Genomic DNA, 15,515 nt, shown 5'->3' on the forward strand with positions numbered 1-15,515 from the left:
ACTGATGTTTTCTAACACTTCTCTTTATACACAGTTAAATGGAAATTACATGAAAGTTCACACTCTAGTAATTAAAGGAAAGCAAAAGAAAGCAGTCCTGCAGATTTGCCAACATAGTCACAATCACTAGAGGACGTCCGGTCATTGTGAAAGTCTCCACTTCTCACACTTGTGGTTTTTACACAGTTGGGAAATTTGGGAGCTCAGACTCCAGATGCAGTTATGTATAAAAGGCGTCTGCGCATAGACATTAAACATTTGAAGACGCTGTTGAGTTGAGCTACAACGATGCTGCGCAAGGTTTGCTGTTTGCTATAATTTATTTACTTATTTTTAAATATTTAGCATTTAATTTTAGAGATAATTTAGCCACCGTTTGGAAGATAGTTTAGTCTTAAAGTCAATTAAATGCAGCATATTTTGTATCTTTTTAACAAGTTTAATTTTCTCTGGTGAGGTTTAACTTATGGACTAACTGGCCCTGTTTCACCTTTCCAGGGTATTACAGAGAGCTTTGGAGCCGCTATCCATGCCTTCAACACATCTCAGCTAACAGATGGTGTGATTAATAGGAGCAAACGGATGATGTTGGACAACCTGGGTGTTGGGCTGTTAGGAACCAGGACAGCTGTCTTCAACAAGGCTCTCAAGTACAGCCAGGTACTGTACGCTGCTTTACATGAGCAGAGTTTTACTACACATTGAGTGTGACCCAGTAGTCTGATTTATTTATTTAGAGACCTAGATCATTACTTTGTAGTCTTCCTGTTGATTTAATCCTTTTTATCAGTTCAGAGTTGTATTCACAGCCATATTTAAATGCACATTTATCCTCACGGTAATTTGTCTGATTGCAGATGTTCATGTCTGTGGAGAGGAGCAGCGTGTGGGGTAAAGCAGACACTTGTCTCCCTCCTCATTTCGCTGCATTTGTCAATGGCATCGCTGTAAGTTTGCTTATAATAAAGACATTATAATAAATATGCAAGTAAAATACATACATTTGATGTGACCTCTCTCACATTGTCTGTTAACAGGTTCACTCCATGGACTTTGATGACACTTGGCACCCTGCTACTCATCCCTCAGGAGCTGTGCTACCTGCTCTGCTGGCCCTGGCAGAGAGTCTCCCCAGGCAGCCGACTGGTCTAGACTTGCTGCTGGCCTTTAATGTTGGCATTGAGGTGCAGGGGAGACTCATGAGATTCTCCAAAGAGGCCTACAATATCCCTGAAAGGTGACGCATTTTAAAATATTATATAATTATTAATAATATTATATTATTAATAATATACCAGAAGCAGTTCTGTGCTAGTTACACTAAAAATAGGTTAAAGGGCTGATTCACCCAAAAACCCTCTGGTGGTGTCTTGCTCAGGGTTTTAGTTTAAGAGTCGACTCACCCTTAAGATGCTAGAACCAGTGAATGTTTATCATCTATGATTAAAAAACGATACTTATATTTTTGCTCCCTTCAGATTTCACCCTCCCAGTGTCGTTGGGGTGATGGGAAGTGCTGCAGCCTCAGCTAAGCTCCTGGGTCTGTCCCCTTCACAGTGCAGTCATGCTTTGGCTATCGCTGCCTCCTCTGCTGGGGCTCCCTTAGCCAATGCTGCAACGCAAACAAAACCTCTCCACATAGGAAATGCTGCTCGCAGAGGCCTCGAGGCTGCTCAGCTGGCTGAAATCGGACTAGAGGGAAATCCAGCCATCCTGGACGTGGATTCTGGGTTTGGGGTTTACTACAAAGACTACAGTCCTTCAGCAATGACAGATTCTGCTTCCAGTGACTTTAAATGGATTTTGGAAGATCAGGATGTGGCCATCAAACGCCTCCCTGCTCATTTGGGCATGCACTGGGTTGTGGATGCTGCTCTGGCAGCCCGTGGAAAGCTTGAAAATACAATGGGGGTCTTTGACCTCAGCCAGATCCGGCACGTCACGCTTCGAGTACCCCCATCCAAGTATGTTAACTGTCCTCTACCCACTACAGAGCACCAGGCCAGACACTCGTTTCAGTTCAATGCCGGCTCTGCCCTTTTGGACAACAACGTGACAGTGGAGTCCTTCAGCAAAGCTCAAATTAACCGGCCTGCTCTGAAGGAGCTCTTGTCTAAAATGAAGGTGGAGACCCCTAAAGACAACCAACCCAGCTTTGACAAGATGTACTGTGAGGTTGAAATAGAAACAAATCAGGGGCAGATCTTTGCAGCCAGATGCAATACCTTTTATGGCCACTGGAGAAAGCCACTGAGTCACAGGGACCTGGTGGACAAGTTCAGCACCAACGCTTCTTCGGTGCTGTGCACAGAGGGGGTGGAGGGAGTGATTGATGTGATCGGAAACATTGAGCGAGTGAGACATTGCTCAACCTTGGGTTCATATCTGAGAATGACAAGCGGCAGTTTTACAGCACAAGAACTTTGTGATCGTACACTTTTGTATGAAAGTTTGTAATATGTTGAATCTTTCCACACAACATGTACAATAATTAAATAATCATTCTGTAAATAATATTTTGTCGTGAGGTGATTGTGTCTGAAATAAACTGAACTGAACTGAACTGTGGGCTTTTTATTTTATTGCTTTTTATTTTGCACAGTACTTTACCTTATATTTATTTTTCAACACTTGATTAATATTGACATGGTGGGATTGATCCACTGCATCACAACAAAAATCCAATAACAGGCACATCAGAAAAATTAAACCACTTAGTGCAAATTACTTCTACAAACATACTTTGTAAGAGTATCTGGAAGTGCTTTTAATCACGGTGACTATCTCCGTTCATGAATCATCTCCTTAGCTGAGTAGGATCTACGATGCCGCATTCATAAAACCGCAGTATTTTTATTGTTTTCACCATTTTCTACGTTTCGGTGAATTTAAGCAAGTTTCAGCACCTTCTGCACCATCGATCCAATTCCATCAAATATCTCGTGGATTGGCGCCTTGCACATGAAGGCGCAGGTGGTGACCAGTTTATTCTTCTCATCCACGTGGCTCTCGCCGACGCTCTTGCTCACGTGTTTGCAGCCCAGCTGGTTGATGGCTGCAGCAGTGTCCGTGGTGTCAGGGTATCTAAGAGTAAAGAAAAAAAAGAGGAAAAGGACAATACAGGGTTATTACAGCTGGGGTACTATTTTTATAGCCTTGGACACAATTTCTACTCATTAAAATAACTTTATTTTCAAAAAAGAGAGGTAATTTAGAATATTATTACATATAAATACAGTATTACAGTATAGATTTGGTTAAAACCTGTATGATCATCTTAGCTGTTCTGCATTTCATAATTATCAGCATTTATTTATTTTTTAGCACAGACACTAAAAGCCAAAACTACCAACATTCAAATCAGCTTATAATAACCAGTAATTATACTAAAAGACACGTCAGGTGTGTTTAACTCAGACTCACTTTTCATCCTTCTCCACGCCTACGGTGACCTCACACCCAGGAAATACTTTGGCAGCAAGGACGGGTGAGATGCAGCAAAGGCCGATGGCTTTGCCCTCGCTGTGAAACGCCTGCAGCGCAGCCTTAACCTCATCATTAACGGAGCAGTCCTTCCCCTCCACAGCCCAGGTACAGAGGTTCTTTGCTGCCCCAAAGCCGCCTACAAGACAATGAAGATTTGAGATTAATACAAAAAGTGCCCAGATTGAAGTGTGTTTAGAGGGAAAAGACATGTAAATGCAAGTCAAAGTATTGATATTTCCACCTCCAAATAACTTTTCTTTCAGTGTATTTAGACTTTAAAAATAAAACTGTATAACGCAATAGTTAAAAATGTGATAAGACGTATAACAAGATAATTAAATGTACAATAATTAAACAATCATTCTGTAAATAAGGTAAAAACTAAAAGCTAAAAATATTATAGCCGAACCTGGGAATATAACAGCGTCATGGTCTTTTACACTGAGTTTAGACAGATCCTGAATATTTCCACGAGCCAGCCTGGCGCTCTCCACCAACACGTTTCTCTTCTCCTGAGATGGTTCGCCTTTGAGGTGATCCACCACATGCATCTGGTCAATGTTGGGGGCAAACATGTTTACCTGGAGTTGAGATAATGCAGAAGGTGAAGCTGAGGCGTGTAGGACAGAATTTATTTTATTATTGATGGATCAGTGGATTTTTTATGTGAGTCATTAATTAAATCTTTGGTCTAAAGTAAAACCATCACTAGTTCCCAAAGAATGAAGTGACATCCTGGAATAGCTTGTTTTGTCTGAATAACAGTATAAAGCCTAAAAATATTTATAAATGTTATTTGGTATTGGTACAGCTTTCCATTTCTTCTTTTCAGAAACTTGTCAATTACACCCACAGACACTCAGTTTGTGAACATGTCAAAAACTGCCAAATATCAATACTGTCAATCTCGAAAAGACCCTAGTTTACTTGTTTATTTTAGTAACCAGGACTGAAACTGGATCAGAAAACAGTACATCATGTAGATTTACTTAAAATACCGCAGTTTTGCAAGAGACCCTCTCAGTGTGACTCATTTCAAAGGTCACCTTATTTTGTCTGCAGATGAACTTCTGACACATTTCTTGCAGTATCATCAAATACAGGAGACATGGTTCAAATAGAAACAGGACTATAGAAACCAGACGTGAGCAATTACGAACCTACCCCTGTCCTCCACTAATGCGCTCCATGACGCACTGGAGCACATGATAGTCCGTGTTTAAGCAGCACGGTTGTGAAAGTCAGGCCTATCAAAGGTTTCAAACTCCAGGTCTCATTCAGACGCAACGAGAACAACTAAAAAAAAACAAACATCAGAGCTTGCTGCGTTATATAAAGCTTCTAATTCTGTATTTATTTGGTGAATCTCACACATTTGTCCCTTGCACACGTATGAAAACACGCATTCAACACACGGTCTCAGCTCAAAGCTGCAAACTTACACTTGCACCTCCTCTGCTCAGGTGAACCAGAACAGCGGAGACCTCATGGATCTCGCTGCCGTCATAAACTCCGCAGCCGGCCAACACCACAGCCACGCGTTTGGCCATCTGTGTGGAGTAAGAACTCTTATTGAGGCTCTGAACTGTCCTGGGTGTCAGCAGGTTGCGGCCACAGTGCTGCAGCACGGTGAGCATGGCGGACATCCCCCTTCCTGCAACTTCTTCTTCTTCTACGCTGTAAAACGGCGCTTTGCGTGTTTTCAGGCTTCTCGGTGCTTTGGCGCCACCTGGTGTTGAAATTGGATCACTGCGACGTCTCCACATGACATTTATAAAAGTAGATAAAAGGCAAAATTAACTCAATCCAGCCTTATTGTTTCTAAAATGTGGCTGTTTTCTATGAACAAAGAGCTTCAAGGACATTATTCTTTAAACAAAAAAAAATATATATATATATTTGTAGATGATTACAGTTTTTACAATCTTACTATTGCAGCCTTGAATTCTTCTCTCATTCTAATGTTTTATTACTAAATCAAAAACAGTTTTTTAGCTTTATAATTTCACATTTAATAATTACATTTAAAGACATGTCTACTTTTTAAAATAATAAATAAATAATAGGAATATGTATGTAGACATTTACATTCATATTTAGTCATTTGGCAGATGCTTTTATCCAAAGGGACTTACAAGTGAGGAACAAGGCAAGCAAACAAAATCTAATTCAAGAAGGAGGAATAAAGTTTAATGTCTTTATCTGCCTGATAAAGTGTAATGTAGACAGATGAATTAAAAACTATCCGGACAGAATAAACATTTATATTTGTAGTCAATGTAATAGTTCAACAGGTTAAAAACATGAATTCATTTAATTTGATATAGATTAATTTATTTGCACATGCATTTCAATGCTTGATTAATTGCTTTATAATACAGGATATCTTTCATTTAATTTGTTTTTTTAATAATTTATTTTGTCATTTATTCATTTATTACACTATATATATTACAAACATGTCGTCACAGTTAGTCTTCGACCATCAAAGACCAAACCAAATACATAAAAAAACTGTAATTGAAACTGTAACTATAATTAATTTATTGTTTTTATATATGTTTTTATTTTATTTATTTTTTTATTTTACTTTCACGAGTTTTCTGCGTCACGTGACGTCGTGTCATCAACAAAACCATGTGACCAGTAATGAGGAAGTCGGTGTTCAGGAAGAATCATGCGTCTGTTTTCGACTAACTCGTGTTTTTGGGACTAAAACATGTCTCACACGGAGTTTGTTTTCATTTTAAACCTGCTCCTGTTTCTTCGTGTCGTTGCTCAGTTCAGAGATCATGAACAGCAGCAGTGGCCTGTTCCTTACAGGTACGAAGCTTTTATCCCTCTGTGCTGATACTGGTCGAGACAGGTAGAAAACAAACAGCTGGAGGGCAGGTGTTGACTTTCCACATCACTCACATGAAGTAGATATGATATAAAACTGCAGCCTTTTAGTTCCCTTGTTTTCTGCAGCTTAGTTTTATACTAAAAAGACTTTAAATTTAGAGGATTGCCACCTAATTGAATTTACTTGGACTGTTGAACTTTAGGAAGCATAAACAGGAAGAAACCTTTTCAGTGATCAAATAGGAACCTGACTGTTGTTTTCCTTACTTTGTTGGAGATGTTATACATTTTTTCAGACATGATCAGTTTTGTAACATTAAAACATTGACCAGGTTGTGGATTGTTAGTTCACATGACTTTGGAATAAGCACTAAAGATAGCAGTTTTAACTATAGTTTAAGATTTATAATACGGCCATAGACATAATCTACTGACAGCTGTAACAGCATAAAAATTATAGTATGTGTAAAAGAAGACAGAATTTTACAGAAACATCCACTGATTTTAAAATAACAGGCATATTGCTAATGAAATAAGAAAATTAAACATTTCTTCCTATAGCACTTCAATGTTTTTCCTCTTGTCTCAGATATTTTGCCTTGTACTTCATTTGTAAGTCGTCTACCAAATGACTAAATGTAAAAGTAAATTATCCAAATACGAAAAAAGAAAAATACGCCAAGCATCTGAAAACACTGTTCCTGTCTCAAAGGTTATTGGAGTTACTGAAGTAACATGTAAAAGAAATATATAGTTTCTCAAACTGTGAATATATTTACAACCTTCTTATGATATTAAACTAAACATGTTTGTAGCTTTGACTGTGGCTCAGTCATTAGAAACCCCGGTGACAAACAGTCAGATTTAATAGTTTCTTATGTTATCAACAGACGGTTTGATCATCGTCCTGCTGTGGACTCTTATTGTGAAGCTCTGTACCCGTTCTGTCCCACTGGAGACCGGGACGGACGGATTCCCTACATGAGAGATACTGACGTAATCTCGGTTTATCGACTACAAACACCTGTGTGGGAATTCAAGTATGGAGATTTGTTGGGGAAATTTGTAAGTATTAATCCTCAGTAGGTGTTTTTATCTCTCTGTGTACTGATGTTTTAGTGTTTTTAGTTATTTATATGAACATTATCACTTAAACAGTAGTTTGGATTAAAATCAACACAACTTTAGTTGTGAGGTAAAATTAAAAAAATCCAAAAATGACTGGATATTTAAAACTCATCATCTGTATGGGATAAATAGACATTAAGAAGGTCTTTTTTTTTAAAGGAGAATGTCTGAAACTGAGACGTGCTACTGTGTTGATATAATAGGTCTAATTAAATATAGTATAACTTAACGGAAGTGCAGCTGTGCAACTTTATTCATAGAAGCACAGCAGGGCACATTTCCCTGAGTCCACAGTCAATGCAGTGTTTGTTCACAGCACATCATGCACGATGCCATTGGATTCAGCAGCTCAGAGACCGGGGCCAACTACACCATGGAGTGGTATGAGCTGTTTCAGCTGGGTAACTGCACCTTCCCTCACCTCAGACCTGAGGTCTATGCACCTTTCTGGTGCAACCAGGGAGCTGCCTGCTTCTTTGAAGGCATCGATGACTTACACTGGTCACAAAATGGCACCTTGGAGAAAATAGGAGAAATAACTGGTAAGACTTCACGTGTTATCTTTGTGCAGGTGTCCATCTGTGCTTATAGAGACCATTAGGAAATAGGAACAAAAATGTGTAATATGCAGCTGAAGGAACCAATTATGTCCTCCTATTTAAGTAAATACTTTATCTTATTTTTATTCAAGTTGCTGCTGCTAATCATGTATCATGTATATTTATACACTGTACATCATGTTTTCTTGCACTTACTACACCTACTTGACTTCCGTTCTTTCACCAGGGAGCCAGTTCAATGAAATGGCCCAGTGGGTCCAGGACGACAATAAGACCGGAATCTACTATGAGACCTGGACAGTGCGCTCTGACCCCAGCCCTAACACCACAGTTTGGTTCGAGTCGTACGACTGCTCCCAGTTTGTCCACCGAACATACAGGAAGTTAAAAGAACTCGGAGCCAAACTGTCCAGCCGATCACAAACCAACTACACCAAGATCTACCTGTACAGTGGTGAACCCACATACCTTGGCAATGACAGCGCCATATTTGGACAGCCGGGTCTCAAGAATCTGGCACTGGACATCCGTAGTTTTTACCACACATTCAGGCCGCACCAGTCATTTAAAGACTTTGTCATCAGTCTGTTGGAGGCTTTTGACAAGATTGTGTTGGACAAGAGTTTCTACTTGTACTACAACTTTGAGTACTGGCATCTGCCAATGAAACCTCCCTACTTACAGATAACATACGAAGAGGTGCCTTTGCCTTAACATTAAGCTGTTATCAACAAGCTAAATATATTAACAATAATTAAAATGCTAATTGTGCGAGCTAAAACTAGCAAATTTATTGTTGAGTTAATTTAATCCGTCAGAAAAATGTTTTGGGGCTTTAAAATATTCTGTCATACCATATTTCTGAAAAACATGCAGTATGTGCATTACAAAGCAAAATGACTAATCTTTTAAATCATGCTTTGTTTAAATCCCTGTTTGTGTTTTCTTTATTGTACATTTGAGTGCATTGACAAAAATCACTGTTGCAGAAACTACATTCACCAATTTTTATTTCCAGTATAAGATCAAGACAGGTGACCAGTAAAGCAAATCAGACAAAGCATTTGCCATACAGAAGCAAAACTAAAAGACAGCACAGTCAACACCAGTTTACTCCTACTGAAATTTACTGGAGGACTCTCTGATCAAATTAGGTTACAATAAACAAAATTACAGAAAAGAGGTGTATTCATGATGAAAGACAAATGTTTGTCCTCTTGATCTGTATTTATGTGTAACTTGTTTAAGTAATTTAAAAAAACAGGACAGTATTAATACACCCTTCATTTAAAATCTGCCATCACGTCCACTGTTTAATGCACTGCACAAAGTCTGAAACATAATCAGCCGTCACCGTATGGTTGAAATGCTGATGCACATGAGCACAGATAAATTAGCACACGCGTCTACTTCAGTGAGCAGTTAAAAATTTAGTTTGATCAATCAGACAATACTAACAACCATCCACACTTTGTGCATTTAAGTGTCTCCGTTTTTTTACTGCATGGCTACATGAAATGTCTTAACACGACTTGGATATGAAGGAATGAAGTCTGTCAGAAAAATAAGTGAAGGTCTGGGTTTTAGATAGATCCTATTAGCATCCAGAGTTGTCCAAAAGTTTCCACTACCAAAACAAAACAAAAAAACAAAAAAAAAAACAACAACATTTTGACAAGTTCTAGGTTAACAACAATTACACAGCTTTAAATAACATACTACATAAGTCAAAAAGTTATTGTAATTTGGTGTCTATCCACTTGCAAAAATTATTTTAAAATAGATCTCATTTAAAAGTGCATTTATATTTTATTAATTTGGGGCAAAGAACAACATCAATGCATTTTTATTGACATTGTTCTACTAGAAAATAGTAATTAAATTAAATACAAAAACACTGGCATTCTTCAGCAGTAAGAGTGCAGGGTTAACTTCACTAAATGGAGTGTGGTGTTTTATGTAAAACTCTCCAGAATTTTGACAAATGATTAAACAATTTAGCAGTAGTGGACTTAAAACTATGATGACAGAGACAGGAAGGGTCCCAACGGATCAAACTAATGTTGCTGCTGGCTTGCTTTCTCATTACAATGATTGCTTCTTATTTATAACTGAAAAAAACACACATTAATTACAAAAGCATTATCCATATCAATAAATTACACAGCTTATGTCGCTAGTGACTATGGTATGAAAAAGATCCATCTAGTAAAGGATAACTCGTACTCTGATTTTAGAAAAGACACGAGCAATTAAGGAAACTTCAAACCCTGACAGAGGGCGAAATAAAGAAATAGGTACATTTCTATTCATAATAATCAAACACACAGCGTTTTATATACAGATGCATTTGACTTCCTTCTTAAAGGAAAAAAAAATTTGTTTCACTTATCCGACTTGCCAAATCTCTTTCGACTGAAATCAATGGATGTTTTGGGACAGGAGCATGAGCAAAATCTGCAAAACTGTGTTGATAATGAAAAGATGAATACTGCCTCCTCTCCTGCACGCACAATGTGATAACACGATACAGATTGAACGCGAGCTAGTAGGAGTGCAGATATTCACAACAGAGAGAGACTTAGAGCTTAAACAGGCAAATAGCACAAGATACAAATGAAACCTATAAAGGAAATATATTCATTTAAAGCACCTGAGAGACACAAAGGGTTAGTTTTGCATTCCCAGTGTGGTTAATAAACTAATAGCTGCAGATACTAGTCTATTGTTGAGTAATTACAAAGCAATCTGAGTAAGAAGGTTGGGGACTCACCAATACCCACCTCCAAATTCAGTCTGTGCACAACTTATATTTACATAGAGTTTTTGATTGTTATTCATTAATTATATGTTTATTACTCAGATACACTGCTCTTGGCATCTAACTCATTAGAAGCCTAATACAGTATAAATAACTAGTAATAAAATCTGGATCCAACTAAGAAAACGTTGAGCATTATAAAGCTCAATTTCTTGCTTTCATTAGGGCAGAAAGACTTTGTTTGTCCTGACTATTATTTGGTATTCACATAAGGTGCTTAATCTATGACTGTACACAAGTCTTCCTAACAAAGGAGAAATTATTTTGTTAGCTGTCAAGTCAGGTGAAGCACTGACTTGAAAATAAAAATCCATGACATTAATCAGCACTGTACACCTTCACATCACAAACATCAAGACCTATGTACACATTTCTGTTTCTCTCCTGGCCGACATTTATCATTTTCAACAATATTTTTTCTCTGATGTATGATTAAAAAACAAGATGACATTTAGCACTACTGTTGAGGTGATGCACCTGGACACTCTGCAAAATTAAGTAAACAATACAACTAGCAGTCCAGAGCTAGCAAAGATGAATGGGAGGGTAGGGGGAGCACAGTGCAGCGCTGCTATATCTCAGACTGGATTTAAAACAGTCTAGTGGTAGTGTAACAACATGCATCTGTGTACCTAATTGTCCCAAATTATTCCACAAATTGAAAAACAAAAAACTTAAAACACAAATGCACACATACTCACACACTGACGTCTCTCTTAATATAGATTATCATAACCAAACTACAATGTTCATATAACTCACTTTGCAGTTACAAAAACATTGCTTTTTTTTGTCAAATATTTCCACCTTCCACTGTGCTGAATACAAGAAGAAGTCAGCCTTCTGAGCTCTGTCTCAGGATTAGACGAAGCAGGATTCCACAGTCCATTTTAAAGCCAACAAGCAGAGATTTTTGTGGTGTTTAGATTACTTGATAACACCATGGCAGTCCTGTACCACATTAAACCTAAACCTGTACTCCACGTGGGAGTTCACCACATTTATCTCCATCTTGGTACCAAACATTCCACTACAGCTGCGCAGTTAAAGGCTTTTTAATGCAAACATGGAGGTCATGAATGTTCTACACCACAAACTTTACAAACTAAACCTCCTCTCTGTCTTTACTTTACCAGGTCGGCATCATATCTGGGAACCAGACTCGACCCAGGTGCTTAGAAACCTCCCAGTGAATTTCATCCAGGGAGTATTTGTGATCAGGAATCAACACCTCTTCCATAATGGACAGCTGCGAAAGCCTCCGACCGCACATCTTGACGAACTCCACAAACGCACTGCAAGAAACTTCGCATTCACCCAGACCGATGGCTGACAGCTGGGTGCAGTGCTTTGCAATGCGAATAAGCTCCTCATCCAAAGGACGCAGGCCGTTGGCACACACCACCAGCTCCACCAGACGGGGGCAGTGGAGGCCAACACGGCCCAAGACTTCCTTGCTGACCGAGCGGCCGAAGTAAAGGTGGGTGACGGGGATCTCCTCGTTGAAGAAAGGGCCAAACTCGTCCTCATAAAGGAAGAAGTACATGACCAGGTTGAATTTGGGCGAGTGCCGCACCATGGCGTCCCAGCTGCTCTTCTTGATGGTGTGGAAGTGTTGGCCAGGGTTCTCGCTCACCACATCAATGCGCAAGTGTTCCAGGTGGACATGTTTCTCTGAGGAGAGGGCCAGCAGTAGATCATCACTGAGGAGGTGGTAGTTTAATGCAAGCTCTCTCAGCCCGTGACACTGGTCTGCCACACACAGGATCCCTAAAAGATGGACAGAAAGTGTCATTTAATCTAGTTTCTATTTTCTAAAACTGAAAAACAGTTACTCATAAACACAAGTAGATCCACTATGTAGGCCAGGAGCTGTCATCAGCAGTCATTAACATAGCTGATAATTAAAAACAGTTTCAAAAAATGTATGTAATAAAGACAAACAGGAAAACCACACAACTGTGCAGTCATACCATGTCACATCACACAATGTCTGTCAGTCCCCCACATAAATTGTTTGAGGGTGGACAAGAAAATGCGTCTTAATAAGCCACTGAATGAATAACACTGCTATGTGACTCAAAATAGTGTGACTTAACACTGCCAAAGCTTGAAAATACTTTTGTTTAAGTAATTATCCAACAACCACTTCTTCTGTCACAGTACCTGCAGGAGACACATGAGGACAGCTGCTCATCTTCAGCAGTTTCAGGGTATCACTGTTGTTGGCTACCAGCACCTTCAGAGATGGATCATCAACTGGTGTGTCATCAATTTTCAGCGAAGACAGCGATTTGGAGTTGACAAACACCACAGTCAGAGCTGAGATGAAATGAGACTGTGGAAGGACAAAGACAAGACACTGAATCATAAAGCATTTAAAAGGCTGACAGCTCATTCTCTGAGTTGTCAGCTTCTGGTGGCCAAAATTTATTCAATGGTTGCTGTAATCAATATTTTATATATGGAATGATGGTGACTGATCAATTGTTTTGAATATAAAGTTTCAGCATTTCCTGCTGAAATTAACCAAAAAAATAAGTCGTGGGGCCACTAAACACTGTAATCTAGAGACCATGGGGACACAACCACTATGTAAGTTTCAAGTTACTTAGATAACAACATCACTTAAATCATAAAGGAGTATGGAAAATACTCCAAGATTTACTTTAAACTACAAATATTAAGAGAAGATACAACATGTGTTTATGTTAATGTTACCTTTGGGACCTCCATGAAACTAGGCCTAGCTGTAGAGATGAGCCCCAATGTCTTCAGCGAGCAGTTCACCAACTGTGAAAGAATGTCACATGCTGCTTCTGCAGACTCTGTGCTGCTGTCCACCTGGAAAATGCAAACAGAGACTGAATATCATTTGAGAAACAAAAAGACAATATTTTGAAACCAGGTAGTGCAAATTAATTGTAAAGTGTAAACATATAACCTCAGGTTGAAGATGCATACTGTGACACAGACATGAACTTTACCTTGAAGCTGACATACTGCAGATGGTTAGAGTGCCTCTTTATGATTTGCTTGATGAGGTCAGGATGTGTGGCTTTCAGGTAGGAGCTAGCTGGCTGGTTAAGCTCAAACTCAAAGCATCTCCACAGCTCAGGCATGTGAAATGCCTGATTCCACCCGCGACACACCTGAGAGGCATAAGCCCGGTCCAGAAGTGGAAGGTACTGGAAGATGTGGAGCAGGAGCTCCTGAGGCAGTCGGGCCCAGTCCACAACAGCTTCACACTCCTTGCTCATCTTGCTCATCTGTTTCCGAACCCTCTTGCAAACCTCTGGTGGGCTCTTACTAGAGGAGCTGTTACTGCCCTCCTCAGCTCCTTTCACACGCTTCATGCTGAAATAGGAATAAAGCAGTTTGTTACAGTCAAGCAAGGCACATTGCTGCCTTACAGAATTACACAGTATGTGACAGGGTCCATTCAGTTCGATGTGAAAGCTGACCCTAGGGAAGCACTAGTCCTTTAGGCAAATATTTATGTATAATATATGTAGATGCTAAGTTGAAGAAAATGATCTTCCATCCATCAAAATACATCCATCCCAGCTGGAGGACTGAATTGTTTGATTAGTTTCAGACTTAACAAATCAAGAGCTAAACCACATATGCAATACAATATGAATAAGGCCATTTTATTGTACTTAATGTCTCCAAATAGCTCCACAGAGAAAAAACAATATTGTCACTAGCACCTTTTTCACACAAATAAATAGGTTTGCAACAACATTTAGAAAAAGATGATAATTTAACTATATTTAACTATATTATATATGTTTATTACTATGGCTATGGCAATTTTTTATTGACAACCCATTAAAGAAAATGTATTTGACCTTTTAAATTGTACTATATGTAAATGCATGCCTGCTGCACTTTCTATTAAGAATAATTTTCTTCTCACGGCTAAAATACAGTTGTTAATTCACATCTGCCATTACTTACTGCAGAGGAAACGTGACTGTTATGATATGACGCTGAGCTCGGACGCCATGCTTAACGAGATAGGAGTTAATCTATTAACGTACGCTAATGCACGACATTTAACTCAGTCCTGCAGTTTGTACCAGAGCTCAAGTTAAAGTGAAGCAACAATGATTTACACACTTCACTAAAGTAATCAACGTAGTGAATGAATGCACTCGTTAGCATGTCAGCTAGCTTTAGCTAGCTTTAACGCGAGTTACTCAGCAAACTCGTGGTAGAGATTTGTCTCTAAATATTTTACCTATACAATGTGCAGTGACCGCCAGACCATGCAATTCAGAGAGAGTTCAACTAGTTCAACCGAGCAGCTCGGCCCCCCCGTCCTACCTTGTTGTTTACACACAGCTAGCTTAGTAGCTGTTAGCAGCAAAATCCAACTACCGACTTGACGCTTCAACCCGGGCCCACGTTGGGAAAGTTCATTTGCACCAAGAAAATAACGCGCATCGGAACACGATAACCAAACTGTCTGACGGTACAGATAGAGTTTCCAGTGAAGAAACAGCCTGAGCGTGGCACCTCCGCTCGGTTGACCTAATTCCTTCGCGGGAGTTACGGCCCCCCTAGACCTGAAATGGCGAAGTGTTGTTGTGATGGTGGCAAAGCATCATGGGAAATGTCAGACGAAATGGCTGTTGGCAAAGATCGTCTGTATTTCAAGGATGACTCAC

At 39.2% G+C, this 15,515-nt stretch overlaps 4 protein-coding genes across 4 annotated transcripts; 2 read left to right on the plus strand and 2 right to left on the minus strand.

Moving 5' to 3' along the window:
- The first annotated feature begins 214 nt into the window (after positions 1-214).
- On the plus strand, positions 215-2,557 carry acod1 (aconitate decarboxylase 1). The gene is made up of 5 exons (XM_026375796.1): positions 215-300; positions 499-660; positions 858-947; positions 1,038-1,237; positions 1,479-2,557. The coding sequence occupies exons 1-5, from the start codon at positions 289-291 to the stop codon at positions 2,455-2,457; spliced, it is 1,443 nt and encodes a 480-aa protein (XP_026231581.1). The 5' UTR covers positions 215-288; the 3' UTR covers positions 2,458-2,557.
- Positions 2,558-2,559: 2 nt separating this feature from the next.
- zgc:162944 (type 1 glutamine amidotransferase) lies at positions 2,560-5,150 on the minus strand. The gene is made up of 4 exons (XM_026375800.1): positions 4,929-5,150; positions 3,896-4,067; positions 3,424-3,622; positions 2,560-3,084 (listed from the first exon to the last, which is right to left on the minus strand). Exons 1-4 carry the CDS (start codon positions 5,130-5,132, stop codon positions 2,889-2,891), a joined length of 771 nt encoding a protein of 256 aa, XP_026231585.1. The 5' UTR covers positions 5,133-5,150; the 3' UTR covers positions 2,560-2,888.
- A 985-nt stretch (positions 5,151-6,135) lies between these two features.
- Positions 6,136-8,947, plus strand: cln5 (CLN5 intracellular trafficking protein). Its single transcript, XM_026375798.1, has 4 exons — positions 6,136-6,309; positions 7,221-7,395; positions 7,775-8,000; positions 8,245-8,947. Exons 1-4 carry the CDS (start codon positions 6,206-6,208, stop codon positions 8,730-8,732), a joined length of 993 nt encoding a protein of 330 aa, XP_026231583.1. The 5' UTR covers positions 6,136-6,205; the 3' UTR covers positions 8,733-8,947.
- A 64-nt stretch (positions 8,948-9,011) lies between these two features.
- On the minus strand, positions 9,012-15,443 carry fbxl3a (F-box and leucine-rich repeat protein 3a). The gene is made up of 5 exons (XM_026375797.1): positions 15,172-15,443; positions 13,827-14,196; positions 13,561-13,683; positions 13,006-13,177; positions 9,012-12,609 (listed from the first exon to the last, which is right to left on the minus strand). Exons 2-5 carry the CDS (start codon positions 14,193-14,195, stop codon positions 11,969-11,971), a joined length of 1,305 nt encoding a protein of 434 aa, XP_026231582.1. The 5' UTR covers position 14,196; positions 15,172-15,443; the 3' UTR covers positions 9,012-11,968.
- Between the last annotated feature and the right edge of the window lie 72 nt (positions 15,444-15,515).

The sequence above is a fragment of the Anabas testudineus genome, chromosome 21, assembly GCF_900324465.2.
Source record: "Anabas testudineus chromosome 21, fAnaTes1.2, whole genome shotgun sequence".
Classification (NCBI taxonomy): domain Eukaryota; kingdom Metazoa; phylum Chordata; class Actinopteri; order Anabantiformes; family Anabantidae; genus Anabas; species Anabas testudineus.